Source organism: Bubalus kerabau, chromosome 4 (genome assembly GCF_029407905.1).
Source record: "Bubalus kerabau isolate K-KA32 ecotype Philippines breed swamp buffalo chromosome 4, PCC_UOA_SB_1v2, whole genome shotgun sequence".
NCBI lineage: Eukaryota > Metazoa > Chordata > Mammalia > Artiodactyla > Bovidae > Bubalus > Bubalus kerabau.
Window position 1 is genome coordinate 26,182,223 of NC_073627.1, and position 19,309 is coordinate 26,201,531.

A 19,309-nucleotide genomic window follows, 5' to 3' on the forward strand; every position below is an offset into this window, starting at 1 on the left:
ATTTTCTAGGCAAAGTTAATGGAGTGGGGTGCCATTGAGGATGAAGATGGGAACTTATTTGGAAAGGAGGCATATAGAAAATGTTGTTGGGATTGTGGAGAAGAGAAAGGGGATCAAGGAGAGGAGGGACTCCTCTCAAGGACCCATCCCAGGAGTCCTTTGTTTGAACTGATGTCCCATAGGCAGGGAGTACAGATCTGCATCATCCTCAGGACTTCCCTGAGTGAGTTGCTAACAGTAAGACAGCCTTTCCAGTAACAGACTATGGCCACGCACTTGGCCATGCCAAACAAATCATGCCTGCAAATCAAAACAATCTCCACCTTGGAAATAACAGAAGACCACATTTCATTCCAGATATTTGGGCATTCTATTTAATTAAGTGTCACAACTTTCCCTTTAGTAACATATTGCTATTTTACAGAAGCACCCTGGTTACTGATCCAACTTCTACAAAGTCTCATTGACAGCTTCTGATAGAAACAAACAAAAAATAATCATTTCTGATTCCTTGTCACAAATATACTGAAGGTATCGGATCATTAGTATTTCTGCAGTAACTTAAATATCTCAGTAAAATCAAACTTCTGAAACTTCAGTGTTTAATTTTCCTACTCTAATGATGGAGGGCTTCCCAAGTGGCTCAGTGGTAAAGAATCTGCCTATCAATGCATGAGCCACAGGAGACATGGGTTAGATCCCTGGGTGAGGAAGATCCCCTGGAGGAGGAAGTGGCAACCCACTCCAGTATTCTTGCCAGGATAATCCCATGGACAGAGGAGCCTGGCTGGCTACAATCCATGGGGTCAGAGAGAGTCAGACATGACTGAGCATGTATGCACACACGATGGAAGCCTTCATAGAATCTCGTCTTGCTTATTTTCACACCAATTAAATAAAAGTATCATAGTGAGGGGGGAGGAAATGACTTTTACTGTACTTAGAACTTGTTTTAAACCTTGCATTAAATTTTTCATCTGGCAATCAATTGTAATCCTTTAAGGCATATATTTTGCTTTTTGTTAAGAGGTAAAACTTGTTGGCAAGGCTAAAATCATACCGACCAGCTTTGTTTTGGCTTGCAGGAAGTTGTCAGCATACAATAGAGAAACTGTCAACATGTTCTCCTGTGGTTTGCTTCACCTGCTGATTGTTTCTGCCCCATGACCCAAGAAATGTGTGGTGTTTATATTTTTAATTCCCCTACCTTCTGAAGGTGAAAAAAATGACAATAACTATACACATATAGCATAGAGAAAAAAAAAACTGGAAACTAAAACACAGATAGTACTATAGATTAAGTTTTAACTACTGACCAGTCTGCAAATCTGAATTAACACTTCTGCAATCCTCACTGAATCTATCCTACAGAAATATTTGCATATTTAGACAAAGATGCAGATATGTTCTCTACAGCACTGCGGAAATATTAAAAAAATTGTAAACAATCTAAACATCCTTTAATAGGGGAATAATTAAATTTGAAACACTGTACAATAGTTTAAAATGAATATATATATGAATATATACATGGATTTATATGGAAAAGCTTACAATGGTGTGATGTTAAAAAACCAATTTCTTTTTTTCTGTTTTTCATTGAACTATAGTTGATTTACAGTATTGTGTTAGCTTCAAGTATATAGCAAAGTAATTCAGATACACATATATATTCTCTTTTACAGATTCTTTTCCAATATAGGTTACTGCAAGATATTGAATATAGTTCCCTGTGCTACAGAGTAAATCTTTGTTGTTTAGCTATTTCATATATAGTGGTGCATATCTGCTAACCCCATACTCCTAATTTAGCCCTCCCTGCCTTCTCCTTTGGTAACGGTAAGTTTGTTTGTGAGTCTGTTTCTGTTGTAAGTAAGTCCATTTGTATTATTTTTTAGATTTCATGCATAAGTGTTATCATATAATAGTTGTCTTTCTCTGACTTACTTAACTTAGTACAATAATCTCTAAGTCCATTCATGTTGCTGCAAATGGCAATATTTTATTATTTTTAAAATATTTATTTATTTGGCTGCACCAGGTCTTAGTTGCAGCATGTGAGATCTTGTTCCCCGACCAGGGATTGAATTTGGGTCCCCTGCATTGGGAGCTCAGAGTCTTAGCCACTGGACCACCAGGGAAGTCCCTATTTCATTATTTTTATGGCTGAGTAATGTGATATATATACATATCACATCTTCTTTATCCATTCAACTGTCAGTGGACACTTTAGTTGCTTCTATCTCTTGGCTATTATAAATTGTGCTGCTATGAACACTGGGTTGCATCAGTTCAGTTCAGTTGCTCAGTTGTTTCTGACTCTTTGCGACCCCATGAATCGCAGCACGCCAGGCCTCCCTGTCCATCACCATCTCCCGGAGTTCACTCAAACTCACGTCCATCAAGTCGGTGATGCCATCCAGCCATCTCATCCTCTGTCATCCCCTTATCCTCCTGCCCCCAATCCCTCCCAGCATCAGAGTCTTTTCCAATGAGTCAACTCCTCGCATGAGGTGGCCAAAGTACTGGAGTTTCAGCTTTAGCATCATTCCTTCCAAAGAAATCCCAGGGCTGATCTCCTTCAGAATGGACTGGTTGGATCTCCTTGCAGTCCAAGGGACTCTCAAGAGTCTTCTCCAACACCACAGTTCAAAAGCATCAATTCTTTGGCGCTCAGCTTTCTTCACAGTCCAACTCTCGCATCCATACATGACCACTGGAAAAACCATAGCCTTGACTAGATGGACCTTTGTTGGCAAAGTAATGTCTCTGCTTTTCAATATGCTATCTAGGTTGGTCATAACTTTCCTTCCAAGGAGTAAGCGTCTTTTAATTTCATGGCTGCAGTCACCATCTGCAGTGATTTTGGAGCCCAAAAAAATAAAGTCTGACACTGTTTCCACTGTTTCCCCATCTATTTGCCATGAAGTGATGGGACCAGATGCCACGATCTTCATTTTCTGAATGTTGAGCTTTAAGCCAACTTTTTCACTTTCTCCTCTTTCACTTTCATCAAGAGGCTTTTGAGTTCCTCTTCACTTTCTGCCATAAAGGTAGTGTCATCTGCATATCTGAGGTTATTGATATTTCTCCAGGCAATCTTGATTCCAGCTTGTGCTTCTTCCAGCCCAGCGTTTTTCATGATGTACTCTGCATATAAGTTAAATAACCAGGGTGACAGTATACAGTCTTGATGCACTCCTTTTCCTGTTTGGAACCAGTCTGTTGTTCCATGTCCAGTTCTAACTGTTGCTTCCTGACCTGCATACAGATTTCTCAAGAGGCAGGTCAGGTGGTCTGGTATTCCCATCTCTTTCAGAATTTTCCACAGTTTATTGTGATCCACATAGTCAAAGGCTTTGGCATAGTCAATAAAGCAGAAATAGATGTTTTTCTGGAACTTGCGTATATCTTCTCAAATCAGAGCTTTCGTCTTGTCTAGATATATGCCTCGGAGTGGGATTGCTGGATCATATGGCAGTTCTATTTTTAGTTTCTTAAGGAGCCTCTATATTGTTTCCCACAGTGACCACACCAATTTACGTTCCCACCTACAATGCAGGAAGGTTCCCTTTTTTCCACGCTCTCTCCTGTATTTATTGTAGACTTTTTAGCCATAGCCGTTCTAACTGGTGTGAGGTGATAGCTCACTGTAGTTTTGATTTGCATTTCTCTAATAATTAGCGGGCTTTCCTGGTGGCTGAGCAGTAAAGAATACACTTGCCAATGCAGGAGACACAGGTTTGATCCCTGGATTGGGAAGATCACCTGGAGAAGGAAATGGCAACCCACTCCAGTTTATTCTTGCCTGGGAAATCCCATGGACAGAGGACCCTGGTGGCCTACAGTCCATGGGGTCGCAAAGAGTTGGACACAGCTTAGAGACTAAACAACAACAACAATAATTAGCAATATTGAGCATCATTTCATGTGCCTCTTGGCCATCTGGATGTCTTTGGAGAAATGCCTGTTTAGTTCTTCTGCCCATTTTTCAATTGGGTTGTTTGTTTTTTTGACATTGAGTTGTATGACCTGTTTGTATAGTTTAGAAATTAAGTCCTTGTTGGTCACATAATTTGCAAATATTTTCTCCCAGTCTGTAGGCTGTCTTTTTGTTTTGTTTATGGTTTCCTTTGCTGTGCAAATGCTTATAAGTTTGATTAGGACCCATTTGTTTTTGCTTTTATTTCTATTGCTTTGGGAGACTGAACTAAGAAAATATTGCTGCAATTCATATCAGAATTGTAGCAGGCTTCAGTGGTTGCAGCACACAGGCTCAGCAGTTGCAGAAAATGTTTTGCCTATACTCTCTCCTAGGAGTCCTATGATGTCATGCCTTATATTTAAGTCTTTAAGCCATTTTGAGTTTGTGTATGTGTGTATGTGAGGGAGTATTCTAACTTTATTGATTTACATGAAGCTGCCAGCTTTCCCAACACCACTTGCTGAAGAGATTGTCTTTTCTCCAATGTATATTCTTGCCTCATTAGTTAAAGATTAATTGACCGTAAGTAGTATGTGTTTATTTCTGGGCTCTCTATTCTGTTCCCTTGATCTATATGTCTGTTTTTGTGCCAAGACCACACTGTTTTAATTACTGTAGCTTTGAGTATTGTCTGAAGTTTGGGAAGGTTTATGCCTCCAGCTTTGTTCTTTTTCCTCAGGATTGCTTTGGAAATTCTGGGTCTTTTATGATTTCATATACATTTGGATTATTTGTTCTAATTGTATGAAAAATGTCATGGATAATTTGATAGGGATTGCACTGAATCTGTATGTTGCTTTGGGTAGCACGGCCATTTTAACAATACTAATTCTTCCAATCAAAGGTCATGGGATGTCTTTCCATTTCTTTGAATCATTTTCAATTTCCTTTACCCATGTTGTATAGTTCTTAGCACATAGGTCTTTCACCTCCTTGATTAGGTTTATTAGGTATTTTTTATACACAATTTTTTTAATTCATTAAAAAATGTTTTTGGTTGCACCGGGTCTGCATTGCTGTGCATGGGCTTTCCCTAGTTGCTTCTCACTGTGGTGGCCTCTCCAGTGTAGAGCACAGGCTCCAGGTACGCGGGCCTCAGTGGCTGCAGCACGCAGGCTCAGCAGCTGCAGTGGCGGCTCTAGGACACAGAGGCCCCAGTAGTTAGAGCACGCAGGCTCAGTACTCGCAGCTCACGGGCCCTGGAGCGCATGGGCTTTAGTAGTTGTGGCTCACAGACTCTAGGGTGTGGGCTCAGAAGTTACAGTGCACGCGCTTAGGTGCTCATGTGGAATCTTCCTGAACCAGGGATTGAACTCATGTCCTCTGCACTGGCAGGCAGATTTCTATCCACTGCACCACCAGGGAAGTCCCTGGACACAGTATTAAATGGGATTGTTCTTCACTTTCTCATAGTTCATTGTTAGTATAAAGAAGTGCAAAAGATTTCTGTATATTAATCTTGTAACCTGCAACCTTGCTGAATTCACTTACTATTCCAATAGTTTTAGTGTGGAGTCTTTAGGATCTTCTATATATAATATCATCTCATATGCATATAATGACAATTTTGCTTCTTCCCTTCCAATTTGGACACCTATTTTTTCTTTTTCTTTTCTGATTGCTGTGGCTAGGTCAAGTAATCTATATTCTTCTATGTTGTACAAATATTCTACAGTAAAAATGTATTCATAAGTTATTTTTGTAATTAAAAAATATATGGACCATAACACCTACCAGAATACCTAAAAATAAAGAATACAACATCAAGAGTTTGTGAGGAAATGGAGTAACTGTAATTCTCATATACTGTTGGTAGGAGTGTAAAAGAGGTTATGATCACTTTGGGAAACTGGTTTCCAATAAAATTAAATGTATTTATACTGTAAGACTGGAGAAGGAAATGGTAACCCACTCCAGTGTTCTTGCCTGGAGAATCCCAGGGCCGGGGGAGCCTGGTGGGCTGCCGTCTATGGGGTGGCACAGAGTCAGACACGACTGAAGCAACTTAGCAGCAGCAGCATACCAAAAGACCCAGTAATTCCACTCCTAGATCTTTATTCAGGAGAAATGAGTGTTTATGTTACAAAAAAAGTTATACAAGAATTCTCATAGCAGCTATAATCATAGTAACCCAAAACTGAACAATTCAATTGTTCATCAGAAGAAAAATGAATAAGCAAACACTGGAATACTCACACAATGGATTACTACTTAGCAAAAGGATAGATAAATGATACACAGAACAACATGTATGAATCTCAAAAACATTATATTGAGGACAGACACAAAAGAGATCATACTGATTTATGAAATTCCAGAACTGGAAAGGAACTTTATTGGGAGATGGAAGTGTTTATGTCTTGATGTGAGTTGTAGTCACACAGGTGTATACATATATGAAAGTCATCCAGTTGTAACACTTAACGCTAGTGCATTTTATATACATTAATCACACCTTAATAAAGTACTGGGAAGGAAGAAAAGAAGAGGCAGGAATCAATGGATGAAGAGGCTCACACAAAGTGCTATCAAAAAGGAAAATTTATTTTAAAAGGAGGGTGATTTTAAGGAAATTTATTACAATGCAGTAAAGAGAGATTGTCTATAACTTTCTAAGTACCCAGGACACTTCTCATATTTGATTTATAATATACAGTACCTTAATTCCAACTTAACTGTCACATTGGTGTAAGTATGTATAAATATGTGCCATTGGATACATCTTAGTAAAGCTCCTATTATGTGAATAAAAATTTTATTTCCCCCATAACATACTAATATTAGAATATCAACAATGTTAGACGGAGATCCTAGATTAAATTTAAGTAATTCGTAAATAATTTTATCAAAGCCATAAGCTTTCAGGAAAGCTTGCTCTCTGGATACTAAGACCACTCTGTTTCTACGCCTACATCTGTCCTATCTTCCATGTAAAAACTGGATAGTAAAATTAAACAGTGGAACTCAAAGACTCCAAACCTGAAAAGCCATCTGTTATAATCACCTAACCTATAATGCAGCACTGGTAAACCAGAAAAAGCAAGCACTGAACTTGGAAACACAGGGGAAATAAATATGAATAAATGTAGCAGAAATTATAGGATTTCTGTACAGTGGAATGGTTCATAATGTGAAAAATTAGATCTATTATAGTTATGTCAATATGTTAAGATTCTCTGATGATGGTAGAACTTGAAATTTATCTTATTTTTCCTATATTTAAAGTGATTAAAAATTGTTTAAGTATTACACTTATATAATGAGGTAAAAACGTTATTCTCTTAATAGCACTAGAATTCCTCTTAGGAAGAGAATCACCATTGTTTGGCAAAGTAACCTGTTTCTTTCTGTGTGTGGGTGTTGGTGGGAGCCTAAACCAATAAACAGACAGTGAAACCACCTTTCTGTGTGGCAAGAGAAAAAAAGCTTTTTTTTGTTTGTTTTGCTCCAGACAGGATTCAGGGAGAAAGTGCCAGTGAGAAAGCGTAAGGCTGAGAACTACATCAGGTGAAAGGCCAGAGGGCACTGTCTCATGACTGGATTGGCAAAAGGGAGTTTAGGAACAGGAATGCCTAATATTCAATATGAAATCTTTTGCATAACTGCCGTGGAAACCCTTCCTCCCTCTCCCTGTACCCCCTGACTCTGCAGTGATGTTTTCGACACTCACAGGGACTTCATGTGGACAGGCCTTTGTGGAAATTGAAGACAAGGATATATGTCACGGCCATAGTTTCTCAACCCTGGCTCTACTGACATTTGGGGCTTGATAATTCTTTGCTGTAGGGCTGTCCAATGCATTGTAGGAAGTTGAACAGCATCACTGGCCTCTACCCATTAGGTACCAATAGCACCTTCCCTAGTTGTGACAACAACAACAAAAACGTCTCCAAGTGTTGCCAATGCCCCGAGGGACAAAACCAGCCCATTTGGGAACCATGGAAGCAGGGGAACCTGGAAGGAAAGGTAGCCTTGAGAATGCACACCCCTTGAGAATTCTTCAGATTTTGAGGAGATATTTGGGCTCCTACAATGAGGAATAGATCTTGCCTCGAGTTCTGAACTCCCTCATAGCTCAGTCGGTAAAGAGTCTGACTTCTATGCAGGAGACCTGCGTTCAATCCCTGGGTCAGGAAGATGTCCTGGAGACGGAAATGAAAACCCACTCCAGTATTCTTGCTTGGAGAATACCACGGACAGAGGAGCCTGGCAGGCCTCAGTCTATGGGGTCGCAAGACTTGGATACGACTGAGCGACTAAACACACACAGCACAGAGTTCAAAAGGCCTGGGCAGCCCAGCTAACATCTAGGACATACCCGTAATGAAACTAAAATATTTCTACCAATTAAAAAAATTCTGTTTATTAAAATAGAAAGGGAGAAGGGAAAGATTGAACCTTTTTTTTCAACTGAGAAATAATGCAAAAATACAATTTACAGAAATACACATGCATACAAAGCATTCTATATAACAAGGTAAGGAACACATGTGTTTCTTAAGTTAGCAAGGAAGCTAACTTCCTCTTTCCTTCCTCCAAAAAGTTCTGATCTAAGGAAGGAAATGAAGAACATCCTGAAAGAACCCCTACAAACCTCCTCTAATTTGGAGGAGCAAGGATGACCCACTGACCCAAGCAAAAGGCCTATAAGTTTTCCTGTGGTGAAGCAGTTGCAGGAAGAGAGATCAACAGGACTTCCTCAAAGAAAAAAACTTTAAATTTTATTTACCAAACATATGGTGTATAATACATTCTAGATATTACTCTAACTTCTTTTCAAATATTTAGACCTTTATTTCTCATAAATTCAATGAGATAGGAACTTCTCTGGTGGTCCAGTGGCTAAGACTGTGCTCCCAATGCAGGGGGCCTGAATTCGATCCCTAATCAGGGAACTAGATCCCTCAGGCTGCAACTAAGAGTTTGCATACAACTAAGAGTTGGCATGAAATTAAAAGACGCTTACTCCTTGGAAGAAAAGTTATGACCAACCTAGACAGCATATTCAAAAGCAGAGACATTACTTTGCCAACAAAGGTCTGTCTAGTCAAGGCTATGGTTTTTCCGGTGGTCACGTATGGATGCGAGAGTTGGACTGTGAAGAAGGCTGAGCGCTGAAGAATTGATGCTTTTGAACTGTGGTGTTAGAGAAGATTCTTGAGAGTCCCTTGGACTGCAAGGACATCCAACCAGTCCATTCTGAAGGAGATCAGTCCTGGGATTTCTTTGGAAGGAATGATGCTAAAGCTGAAACTCCAGTATTTTGGCCACCTCATGCGAAGAGTTGACTCATTGGAAAAGACTCTGATGCTGGGAGGGATTGGGGGCAGGAGGAGAAGGGGATGACAGAGGATGAGATGGCTGGATGGCATCACTGACTCGATGGATGTGAGTCTGAGTGAACTCCAGGAGTTGGTGATGGACAGGGAGGCCTGGCGTGCTGCGATTCATGGGGTCACAAAGAGTCGGACATGACTGAGGAACTGAACTGAACTGAACTGAAGAATTGGCATGGGCTTCCCTGATGGCTCAGATGGTGAGCATTGAATAGATGCTTTCTGACTGTGGTGCTGGAGAAAACTCTTGAGAGTCCCTTGGTCAGCAAGGAGATCAAACCAGTCAATCCTAAAAGGAAATCAACCCTGAATATTTATTGGAAGGACTGATGCTGAAGCTGAAGCTCCAATCCTTTGGCCACCTGATCAGAAAAGCTCACTGGAAAAGACCCTGATGCTAGGAAAGAGCGAAGGCAAGAGGACAAGATGGTTGGATGGCATCACCAATTCAATGGGCATGAGTCTGAGCAAACTCCAGGAGATGGTGAAGGACAGGAAAGCCTGGCATGCTGCAGTCCATGGGGTCGCACAGAGTCAGACATGACTGAGAAACTGAACCAAACAACAAAACTTACCACAAAGAAAATATACAGGATCTATGAGAAAATATTAACCTTCAAAAAGAAAAATATCTTGAAGAACTACAGAAAATGTCTCCCTCTGAAGTAGCCTTATTATTAAAGAACAGAAATGTTTAAAAATTTTCTATTCATATTTCCAACAACATCCAAAATGTCATAATGTCTACAAGCCAGATTTACAGATGTAATGAAAACAAAACAATGAATGGTGTGGAAAGAACACATGGAAATTTTTTTTAAATAAATAAATGCTGAATTTAAAACCACAATCAAATCAGTGACAGATGAGACAATAAAAGAGATGAAACACAGAGAATAAATCGGGGCCCAATATATTTACAATATAAACCCTAGTGTAACAGAATAAAAGCATTGACAATAGAAAAAACTTTCTCATGTTAAAGACCTTAAGACTATAGATCAAAAGGGTTCACTACATACCAGGCAAAGATAATCAAAAAGTCTAACTCTGAAATTATCCAGTGACATTTTTGAAAGCAAAGAAAAATATCCTATAAACATGCAGGCAGGCAGTAGGAGGGATGGGTTATAAAATAAATACATCAGGCTGGCATCAGATTTCTCCTCCACAAAATTCAAGACTAGGAGATACGGGTAAAACTTTGAGAGGTTAAGTTGAGAGAAGGGAAAGGAATGGATCCGAGAACCTCATTCCCACAGCTAAGTTTATATGAAACTAGATAGACACATACTCAAACTCAAAGGCACTCAGCAAGTGTAGTATCAAAGTCCCCTTCCTGAAAAATCCACTCAGCATCACAGTCTCAATCGTCATCTACTAGGGCTTTCTGTACTATCCAATACAGCAGCCTCTGTGGCTACTTAGTAGCTGAAATGTAGCTAGCATAATTGAGGAACAGATTTGCTTTGGTTTTATTTAATTTTAGATAATTTAAATAGCTACATGTGGCCATGGTTACCCTTCCAGCAAAGTCTAAATATCTAAGAGATAAAGAGCTCAAGAATGAAAAAGCCATGGTACAAAAAGTATGCAATAAACAAGTTAAACAAAAATATCATTGTATTTCATTAAATATAAACTATCCAAAATATCATTATAGTTATGGTTTTAAATATTATTCAAATATCAAAAGAATTCTTATAATGTAATATATACAATAAAAACGTTAATAATTCTGAATCTAAAATCTCAGATTATATAAGCCATGTCAAATTTCACATTGGAGGAAAGAGTAGAAGATACTGTTTCATTCTTAACATTGCTAATCAAAGGGACATGGTTCATTTTGTTTGTTTTTTTAGCTATAAGCGTAAAACTATCAGTGGAATAAAACCAGGATGTATAACTTTAAAATCATTCAAAAGGAAAAATAAACAAAAGAACGTGAGTGATCTAAGAAGATGCTCAGGTGACCACAGCAAGTGAAAAACAGTAAGTGGAAAAATCAGTATACAAAACTATACACACAATATGTCCCAACTTTTTAAGTCTGTACAAAAGATGGCGGGTTCACGGTGAGCAGCAGCCCAGATGACTATAATTGCCTATCCCTCAGCCAGATCCAGTGCGTAACAATGAAGAAACACATGATCTAGTACTGAAAACCAGATTAGAAGAAAAAAGTGAACACTTAGAGCAAGGACACATGATAGAACAACTCAGTAAAATGTTCTTTACTACTAAGCACCGTTGGTATCCTCGTGGACAGTATCACAGACGTCGTAGGAAACTGAATCCTCCAAAAGACAGATGATATTGATGTTTTTAGGAATCAAAGAGGAATGTTACCCTGGATCTCATTTGCCTTTTGAGAAGATACAATTGGATGTATTCACTAATATGTTATATAGTAAAATAATAATAAAACATCTTTTCATATAAAAAAGTACAGTCTGTACAAATAATAAAAACTGAAAAATATGCATGGAAATTTAACAGTTGTTGACTATCAGTGACTGTTTTCTAAATCTTCTACATGCTGCTGCTGCTGCTGCTAAGTCACTTTAGGAGCGTCTGACTCTGTGCGATCCCATAGACGGCAGCCCACCAGGCTCCCCCATCCCTGGGATTCTCCAGGCAAGAACACTGGAGTGGGTTGCCATTTCCTTCTCCAATGCATGAAAGTGAAAAGTGAAAGGGAAGTCGCTCAGTTGTGTCCGACCCTCAGCGACCCCATGGACTGCAGCCTACCAGGCTCCTCCATCCGTGGGATTTTCCAGGCAAGAGTACTGGAGTAGGGTGCCATTGCCTTCTCCGATCTTCTACATGAGCAATACTATTTTTACAACCAAAAAATTCAGCATAAAAAAGAAATATGGGACTTCTCTGGTGGTCCAGGGGTTAAGAATCTGCCTTCCAATACAGGGGATGTGGGTTCAATCCGCGGCTAGGGAACTAAGATCTCATGTGCAGCAGGACAACTAAGCCTGTGCCCTACAGCTAGAGAGCCTGAGCATCACAAATGAAGGGCTCACACAGCCAAAAAAAAAAAAAATAATTAGTTAAAAAAAAGAACAAAATAGAAGTATGGTCACATACGTTTCAGAATTTAGCCAAACAGTACCGCCATTTATCCAGAAGACAACCCAGTATTAAGAAATTAAGCAAATAAGACTGTGAGCAGCCAATGTATAAGTCGCAAAGTGCAGACCTAAAGTTTGGGTACCATGTTCATCAAGAGAGACCTTCATATTTTCTTTTACACATATCTTAATTTCAATGAACTTAATTATCTAATGTTTCTAGAGCATTGGGGATACAGATACACTGAGAACAGTACAAAGTGATAGGCCTGGTCTAACTGTAGGAAACAGTGACAAAAATTAAAATATAAAACAGACACAGACATTCACAAAGCAGTCCAGTGGCAATTATGGCAAAAAAAAATCTCTAAATAACTTAATATATCTCTATAAAGTATGATAATTGATATTCACTGTAACAACTCAGAGTTAAAGTGTTCAGAGGAGGTCCTCTTGAATGCAGACTGTTTGGCTGAGGAAGTGTGAGAAGTTTCTATAGAATCTGAGAAAAAATTTGATCACCAATGTTTATAATAAAAATAATGCTTAAAGAGAATATCTTCAGCTATCCAGCACAACTCACTCCTGCGAGTTCCACAGAGTTGGAATTTTACTATATTGAAAAAGATTTTATGGTTGGCTACATCGACCAATACAAAACTGGAGAACAACCTGGAATGAAATGATTAATGACTTCTTTCCAAGGAAGTTTAAAACAAGTAACTATAGGCATGTCAAAATCAGCATTAATGCAACAATTGCTACTAAATGCAGCTGAATTGTGGATGTTATTTTGGCTCTAATCCATGTTTGAGCAGGATTTAGGTACCTTGTAGATACTTATTACCTATTAAACTCAGTAAGCTCCATTCCATCACACAGGACAAATTATGAACTAAAGAAATATTTATTCTGTTTCCTTTACACCTGCCTTTTGTGCTGCTGACTTCAAAAGTGATACTAGAAAGACAAGGAAGAAACTGATTACGCGTGTATCTGTGAAACAAAGACTATGCAAACTGTCAGCACGCCATTGTTTTTGTTTTCAGTGTGGTTATCACAGCGCAAAAGCAAAATGATAACTTCTACTCCTGAAGCCTGATTATTTGAAAATAGACCTGAATATTTCTTCCTCTTTCAATAAGGCAGTAAATGTCCTTCACTTTACTTATCTATAAGGTACTTATTTGCTGAAATAGACTAGTTACTATTTCTATATGAGAACCTGACAGAATCTGAGGAAGATAGTTCCTGAGTTACTCTAGAAATCTCTCACTGCTTTAATATTTGCCCCAAATCCAAGAAAGCATTAAAAAGGGGGGGGGGAATCCCCACCTTCCACACATCTCTAGTACTAAAAACAAAAAAGCATAATCACAATACTGGTTCATGGTCCTTTGGAACTCTGACCTCTCCAAGCTTCTATTTGTGCTTTGTTCCTTTTCCTTTTAAATAGTCTTACTGGTTGTTTTATCCTGATTACAAAAGTAATGCATGGTCATTGCCACGGTTCAAACAACATGAACATGTATGAAATAAAAGTAATAACCTCTCTCTCCCCAACCTTCTCTTTCCCCTCCCTAGAGAACCAATTTGGGAGCTTGGTGTGTATTCTTTCTTACTCCTTCTTAGGCTTACACAAATATATATCAAATATGGGGTATTTTTTTGGGGGGGGTTGTTTTCGAACAAAAATGGTATGTTATTTATACTGTTGTGCATCTTGCTTTTTAGTCTCAAAAATACTTTATCAACACTTCCTAAGCCAATATATAAAGATCCACCTCACGCTTTTTAACGGTTACAAAATATTCCGTAAGATGGATGATTCCACAAGATATCATCACCTGACTTCTCCCAACTCATGGGCACTTACTATGCATCCTGGTACCTATACTTCGGGCTTCCCAGGTGATTCAGACTCCACCTGCCAATGCAGGAGAAGCAGGTTTGATCCCTGAGTGAGGAAGATCTCCTGGAGAAGGAAATGGCAACCCACTCCAGTATTCTGGAGCCTGATGAGCTATACAGTCCATAGAGTTGAACACAACTTAGCAACTAAAACAAACAAACAAAAATATATACTTCATGTTCTTTACTTTCATTAACACAGATTCCTAGGAATGGAGTTTCTTGGTCAAATGTTTAAAATTTTATCCTTAAACAAAATTAATTTTAGACCTTCAGCATTTCTGTTCCTTCATTATGCAAAATCTGGCATAAACCTTTCATAATGCTTTGCATATCTTATTTTTCAAAGCACACACATTATGTCAAAAAACACCCCTGTCATTTATGTTCTTGTAGTTATAAATAAATAAATGCTAAAGTTATGGCTGTGATGGCCAGCATTAAATCACTGTGCAAATGCTTATGCCTTGGTTTATGAAAGTAGTAATTCATTGTGGAAACTCCACCCCCACAGCCTGTGGCAGCACCTAAGTGGCAGCACTCTCACCCTATGACTCCCTCCACTGAGTAACAATATAGAGATCAGGACCTACATATTTTCTAATTGTCAGCAGTTAAAAAGTGTGTGTGGGGGTGGGTGAGGGAAGACAAACAGCAACAGATGATAAATTGATAGCCATTACAGGTTTCTAATATTTACAAACTATTTGTAGTACAGTGAATAATTCTGTTGGTCTGCAAGAGAGAGTGTGTTCCATAAAAAACAAAACCTACAACCAATATGTTGCTATGATTACACAAACCTTTCAAAAGTATATTCTTCAAACATTTTTCAATAGAATTATTGGTTGAATTCCACTTTCACATTTTTTTCTCTACTTCAGATTCAGACTCTAATTACACACTTTAAAAAAAGGGGGCTTTAAAGTAATACATTAACCAACATAGCTCCTTAGAATTTAATCTTGGATTGTTCTATATATTCCAAAGACCTGAGCACCAAGAGAGATTGTTAAGACACAGCAAGTTTGATACAGAAGTATGTGACATGCAATTAATCTCCATTCATACTCTGCTCTACTTGTCAGCAAACAAAGGTTCTGCTTTAGGAGGAGATCTGAAGACTTCAATTAAAAACAGTCAGCTAACAAGAAAATAATCTAAACTAAAGGAAGGTGGCAGGTGCAGAAATGAGTTGTTTACCAAAGTGTCAGTTTTGAACAATAAAGAACTGCACATCAAAAATGCTGAAGGAGTGGATGTCATTGTAAGCCTCTGAAAATAAAAAGGAATTTTCTATCAAGGCTGTAAACAAAATGTAAGTATAGTTTAACTAGTTTGTAAAACAGGTTTCCTCTCAACAAATGACAGATATCAATAAAAAGAATCTGTTTATATCTTCAACTGCAAGGCAGAATGAAACTTTTTGCCACAGTTCCTTCTCTCCTGGAAACCAGACACAGTACACTCTCTTTATATTTGGAATTATTGAGCCAACAGCAGACGGAAAGGCTGGGTTCCTTCTAGACATCCAGATGATGCTCTTTTACCCCACAAATACTTTTCTATTCTGAAAATTTAGATTTACTCAAGTTGCAAGCAAAATAAATTTTGGAAACTTCACCTCATAAGAAATACATAGTTGACAGCTTTTATGGAAGCAACCCAGAATGGAAACAGCGCTACAAACAGACTGAAAAGACTAGCCAAATATTTGATTAGGAGGCATTTATACCAAGATAACATGGTAATGGAGATATAAAACCAATTAAACTGAGAGAAACTGAAGAGAAAAAAAAATACTGCTTGCCAAAAACAGGCCATCTGTTAAGTATGTGTCAAAAATGTCACCTCGATGCCAAAAGGCTTAATTCTGAGCAGTTTCCTCCTGGGACCCTTATGCAAACACAGATTCCAGGTCCCCATCCTTCCAGGAAGGTCGGTTACAGGAAAAGCAAATTATTAATACATTTTCACCAGGAAAAGTGGGAGGCAAGCAGATCTTGCCCATTAGCAAAAAGTGTCTCTGGAGTGTTACAGCAGGATGTGTTGTTAGTATGGCCTTAACTCTTACAAGGACTGATGGGCTCTACGGTTTGAGGGTGAACACACCACAATGGGGCACTTCTAGAAAGGTAGGAGATGTAACACTGGGATCCGACCGCCCAGGGGCAAGAGGGAGTCGGCGGGCGGGTGAAGGAGGCCTGAGGTCTGGGTGTCCAGGCCTTGGCCGACAGGAGCCCATGAGCCCTAACAGCCCCGTGAGACAGTGGGGAGCTCTAAGCGCAAAGGTCAGGGTTCTCTGTGAAGGGACAGAGTCAGGGCTGGAGAGGGGCCAGCGCGTAACCCACAGACGCAGGGCGTCCTGAAGAGAAAGGCTGACAGGTTGAAGGCCAGCCACTGCGGCCCGGGGACCTTGAACCGGCCAGAACTTGCTGAGAAGCCGGGAGGCTAAGTGGGAGGTGGAGACGCGTTGAGGAACAAGAAAATGTGTTACTAGGAGTGAAAGGGACCCCTGAGCGAGGGGTGAACAGCTGGCTCTGCAGAGTCAGGGCTCGGGCAGCAGCCTCGAGGTTCTACAAGACGGGAGGGAGCCGACGGGGAAGGCCGGGGAGCCGCTGGCGTCTCGGCTGCTGCCGGCTCGGCACGTGCGACTCCCGGCGGGCTCGGCGGCGCCCGGGCCAGCGGGGCGTTACCTTCCAGGAGCCAACGGATCTCCTCGGGGAGGGCGGCGGCGGCCTGCATGTGGAGGGCGGCGGGAGAGGGCCGGACAGGCGGACTGGCGGGCGGGCGGCTGCTGCGGCACCTGGCCCTCAGTCGCCGGCGCCGCGGGGCCGAGCCGCAGGGCGGGGCGCGCTCAGGAAGCGGCCCGCGGCGGGCGGGGCGCCTGGGCGGCGGCGACACCTGTGCACGGGGCCCGCGACCCTGCTCCCGCGCCCCAGGGAGGAGGTGCCCGCCCCGCGACCCCCATTCCCTGTCAAAACAAAGACGCGACGCGACTCCAGGCATCTCGCCCCCGGGAGCTCCCCATTCTAAGCTCCGGACCGCAGGCCTCACCGGCAGGTGGAGAAACCACCGTGGGGCCGAAATGAGGCGCGAGGAGGCGGAATCCGAGGACAGGGTCAGTCCCCGCCAAGCCGGGCCGCAGTCATTCCCGGCCCAGTTCGCGAGTCCAAGCCCGGAAAACCAGGGCAGAACCGTTGGTCAGGCAAACCAGGGCTGTTGGAGGGAATGATCATAAGTCCCAATAAATATCTCAAGTCACCAACTTCAGGGAGAATCAAAGCAGTCCCGCTGCAATGGAAACAGGGAGGCAAAGTATCCCTTCCTTCCCTAAGGCTAAAAGGATGAGAGGAAAAAGAAGCGGTAACCCAGAGAGAAAGCTAAAGGAGAGGAGCATCCAGCCCTTTCCCTTTAAGAGTTTAAAAGGCAGGAAAGTGAAGGACAAGATAACAAAAGTGGGCTTCCTTCTCATTCAGAGTATGTAGGTGTCAGGTGTCCTAGCTGTGATATCCTGTGATATTGCACAATGTTACCTGGGGAAACAGGACCACTCTGGATTACTTATCACAACTTCTGTGAATCCACAGTTATCTTAAGTTTTGTTTTTTTTTTTTAAGTATAGGGCAAGTATCATGAAAAAAGTATAAAGTGCCATGGGTGATACAAGGAGGGAGATGAATATAGAAAAGGAGGGGAAATGTGTGTGAGGTTTAGTGGTGAATGTGGCATGTGAAATGGCTCTGAAGACACTACACTTTGAAGGGGCAAGGGGGCAGGTGGAAGGACCAGAGTAAACAAAGATGGAAAAGCCTTCTCCTGCTCAAGGACAGCCTCTGGCTGGAAATTACAGGTGTCAAGAAAAACTGAAGTTCTACTGTGAAGGAACTTGAAAGGGTGAGGATTCTGAACTCATTTGAGTGGACATTGGGAGCCACAGACAAATTTTGAGATGGGAAGTGAGCTAACCTGAGCCCCTGCACTTCTCACTTCACCTCTATCAGTTTCCTTCTTTGTAAAAAATAGAGTTTCTGTTATCAGATTCTATGTACACTAGAATATGTGGAAAGGATTGGGAGTAGTAAGAGAAAGGAAACAGAGAAGATGGGTGAAGTGGCTTTTACAGTAACCTCGGGGGAAATAATGACAGAACCATGGATGTGGGGATGGGGGGCAAGGAGAAACTGTTCAGAGGACTCCTGGAAGCAGTTCCTGCCTCCAGGCATAGCTTTCCCTCCAGAGATAGTTTCAAGTTTGGGGGCTTGATCCTTTAAAGGGTCCAGCGGCTTTGAGCCTACATCTAAGTGCTGCAACCTGAAGCGGAATGATGCCTTGGTTTCACAGTCACCTGACTCAACTACCAGTTGCAGTAATTGGGGTGGAAGTGTAGGGGACAGAGGCTGGCTAGAGTTTCTGGGGAATCTGGCCCCTGTTGCAAGGCGTCCTTGCCCTGGGAAAGTTAACATGGGCAGGCTGCCTCCTTCAGGCTCCAGAGTAAGACCAGTTCCCCACTGGGGCATTTTTCCCACACTCACTGCTCTTTCTATAAAATTGTAGCTGCTCTGGAATCATTTCTGAGTACTATGACATGTGTTAAAAGGCAAGGGAGCTCTGTGTACTACAGTTTCAATTTTTCTTAAATCTAAAACTGATCTAAAGAGCAAGGGGAGCGCAGTCCCTCCTATATGTAACCCCAGCACTTTGCCTTGCTTTACTCTCAACAGTGGGAGGAAATTTGACAACCTCCCTCCCTTCCTCAAGAGTATTTGTCAAATGCTGAAATAGGCTACAAGTTAAAGGGTTGTTTGATAAAAAGCAATAAACTCTGGTAATTGCATATCCTATCAGGCCTCACTGCCTGTCATAGCTTACTTATACCAAGGGAAGCAGCAGAAACTCAAGGCAAAGATATTCTACATCCATTCTGGGTGCAGAGAGATGGAGTAGAGGGAGGTGCACAGTTGGGTAGTGTGCGGTGAGTGGCAGATTCC

General features: G+C 40.9%; 1 protein-coding gene across 1 annotated transcript in view; it reads right to left on the reverse strand.

The window, feature by feature from the left end:
- SKAP1 (src kinase associated phosphoprotein 1) overlaps positions 1–17,125 on the reverse strand; it is a 308,245-nt gene extending 291,120 nt beyond the window's left edge. The window contains exon 1 of the mRNA XM_055576087.1: positions 17,015–17,125. Within this exon, the coding sequence (XP_055432062.1) occupies positions 17,015–17,063 (49 nt within the window). The 5' untranslated portion in view covers positions 17,064–17,125. The remainder of the gene's footprint in view (positions 1–17,014) is intronic.
- Between the last annotated feature and the right edge of the window lie 2,184 nt (positions 17,126–19,309).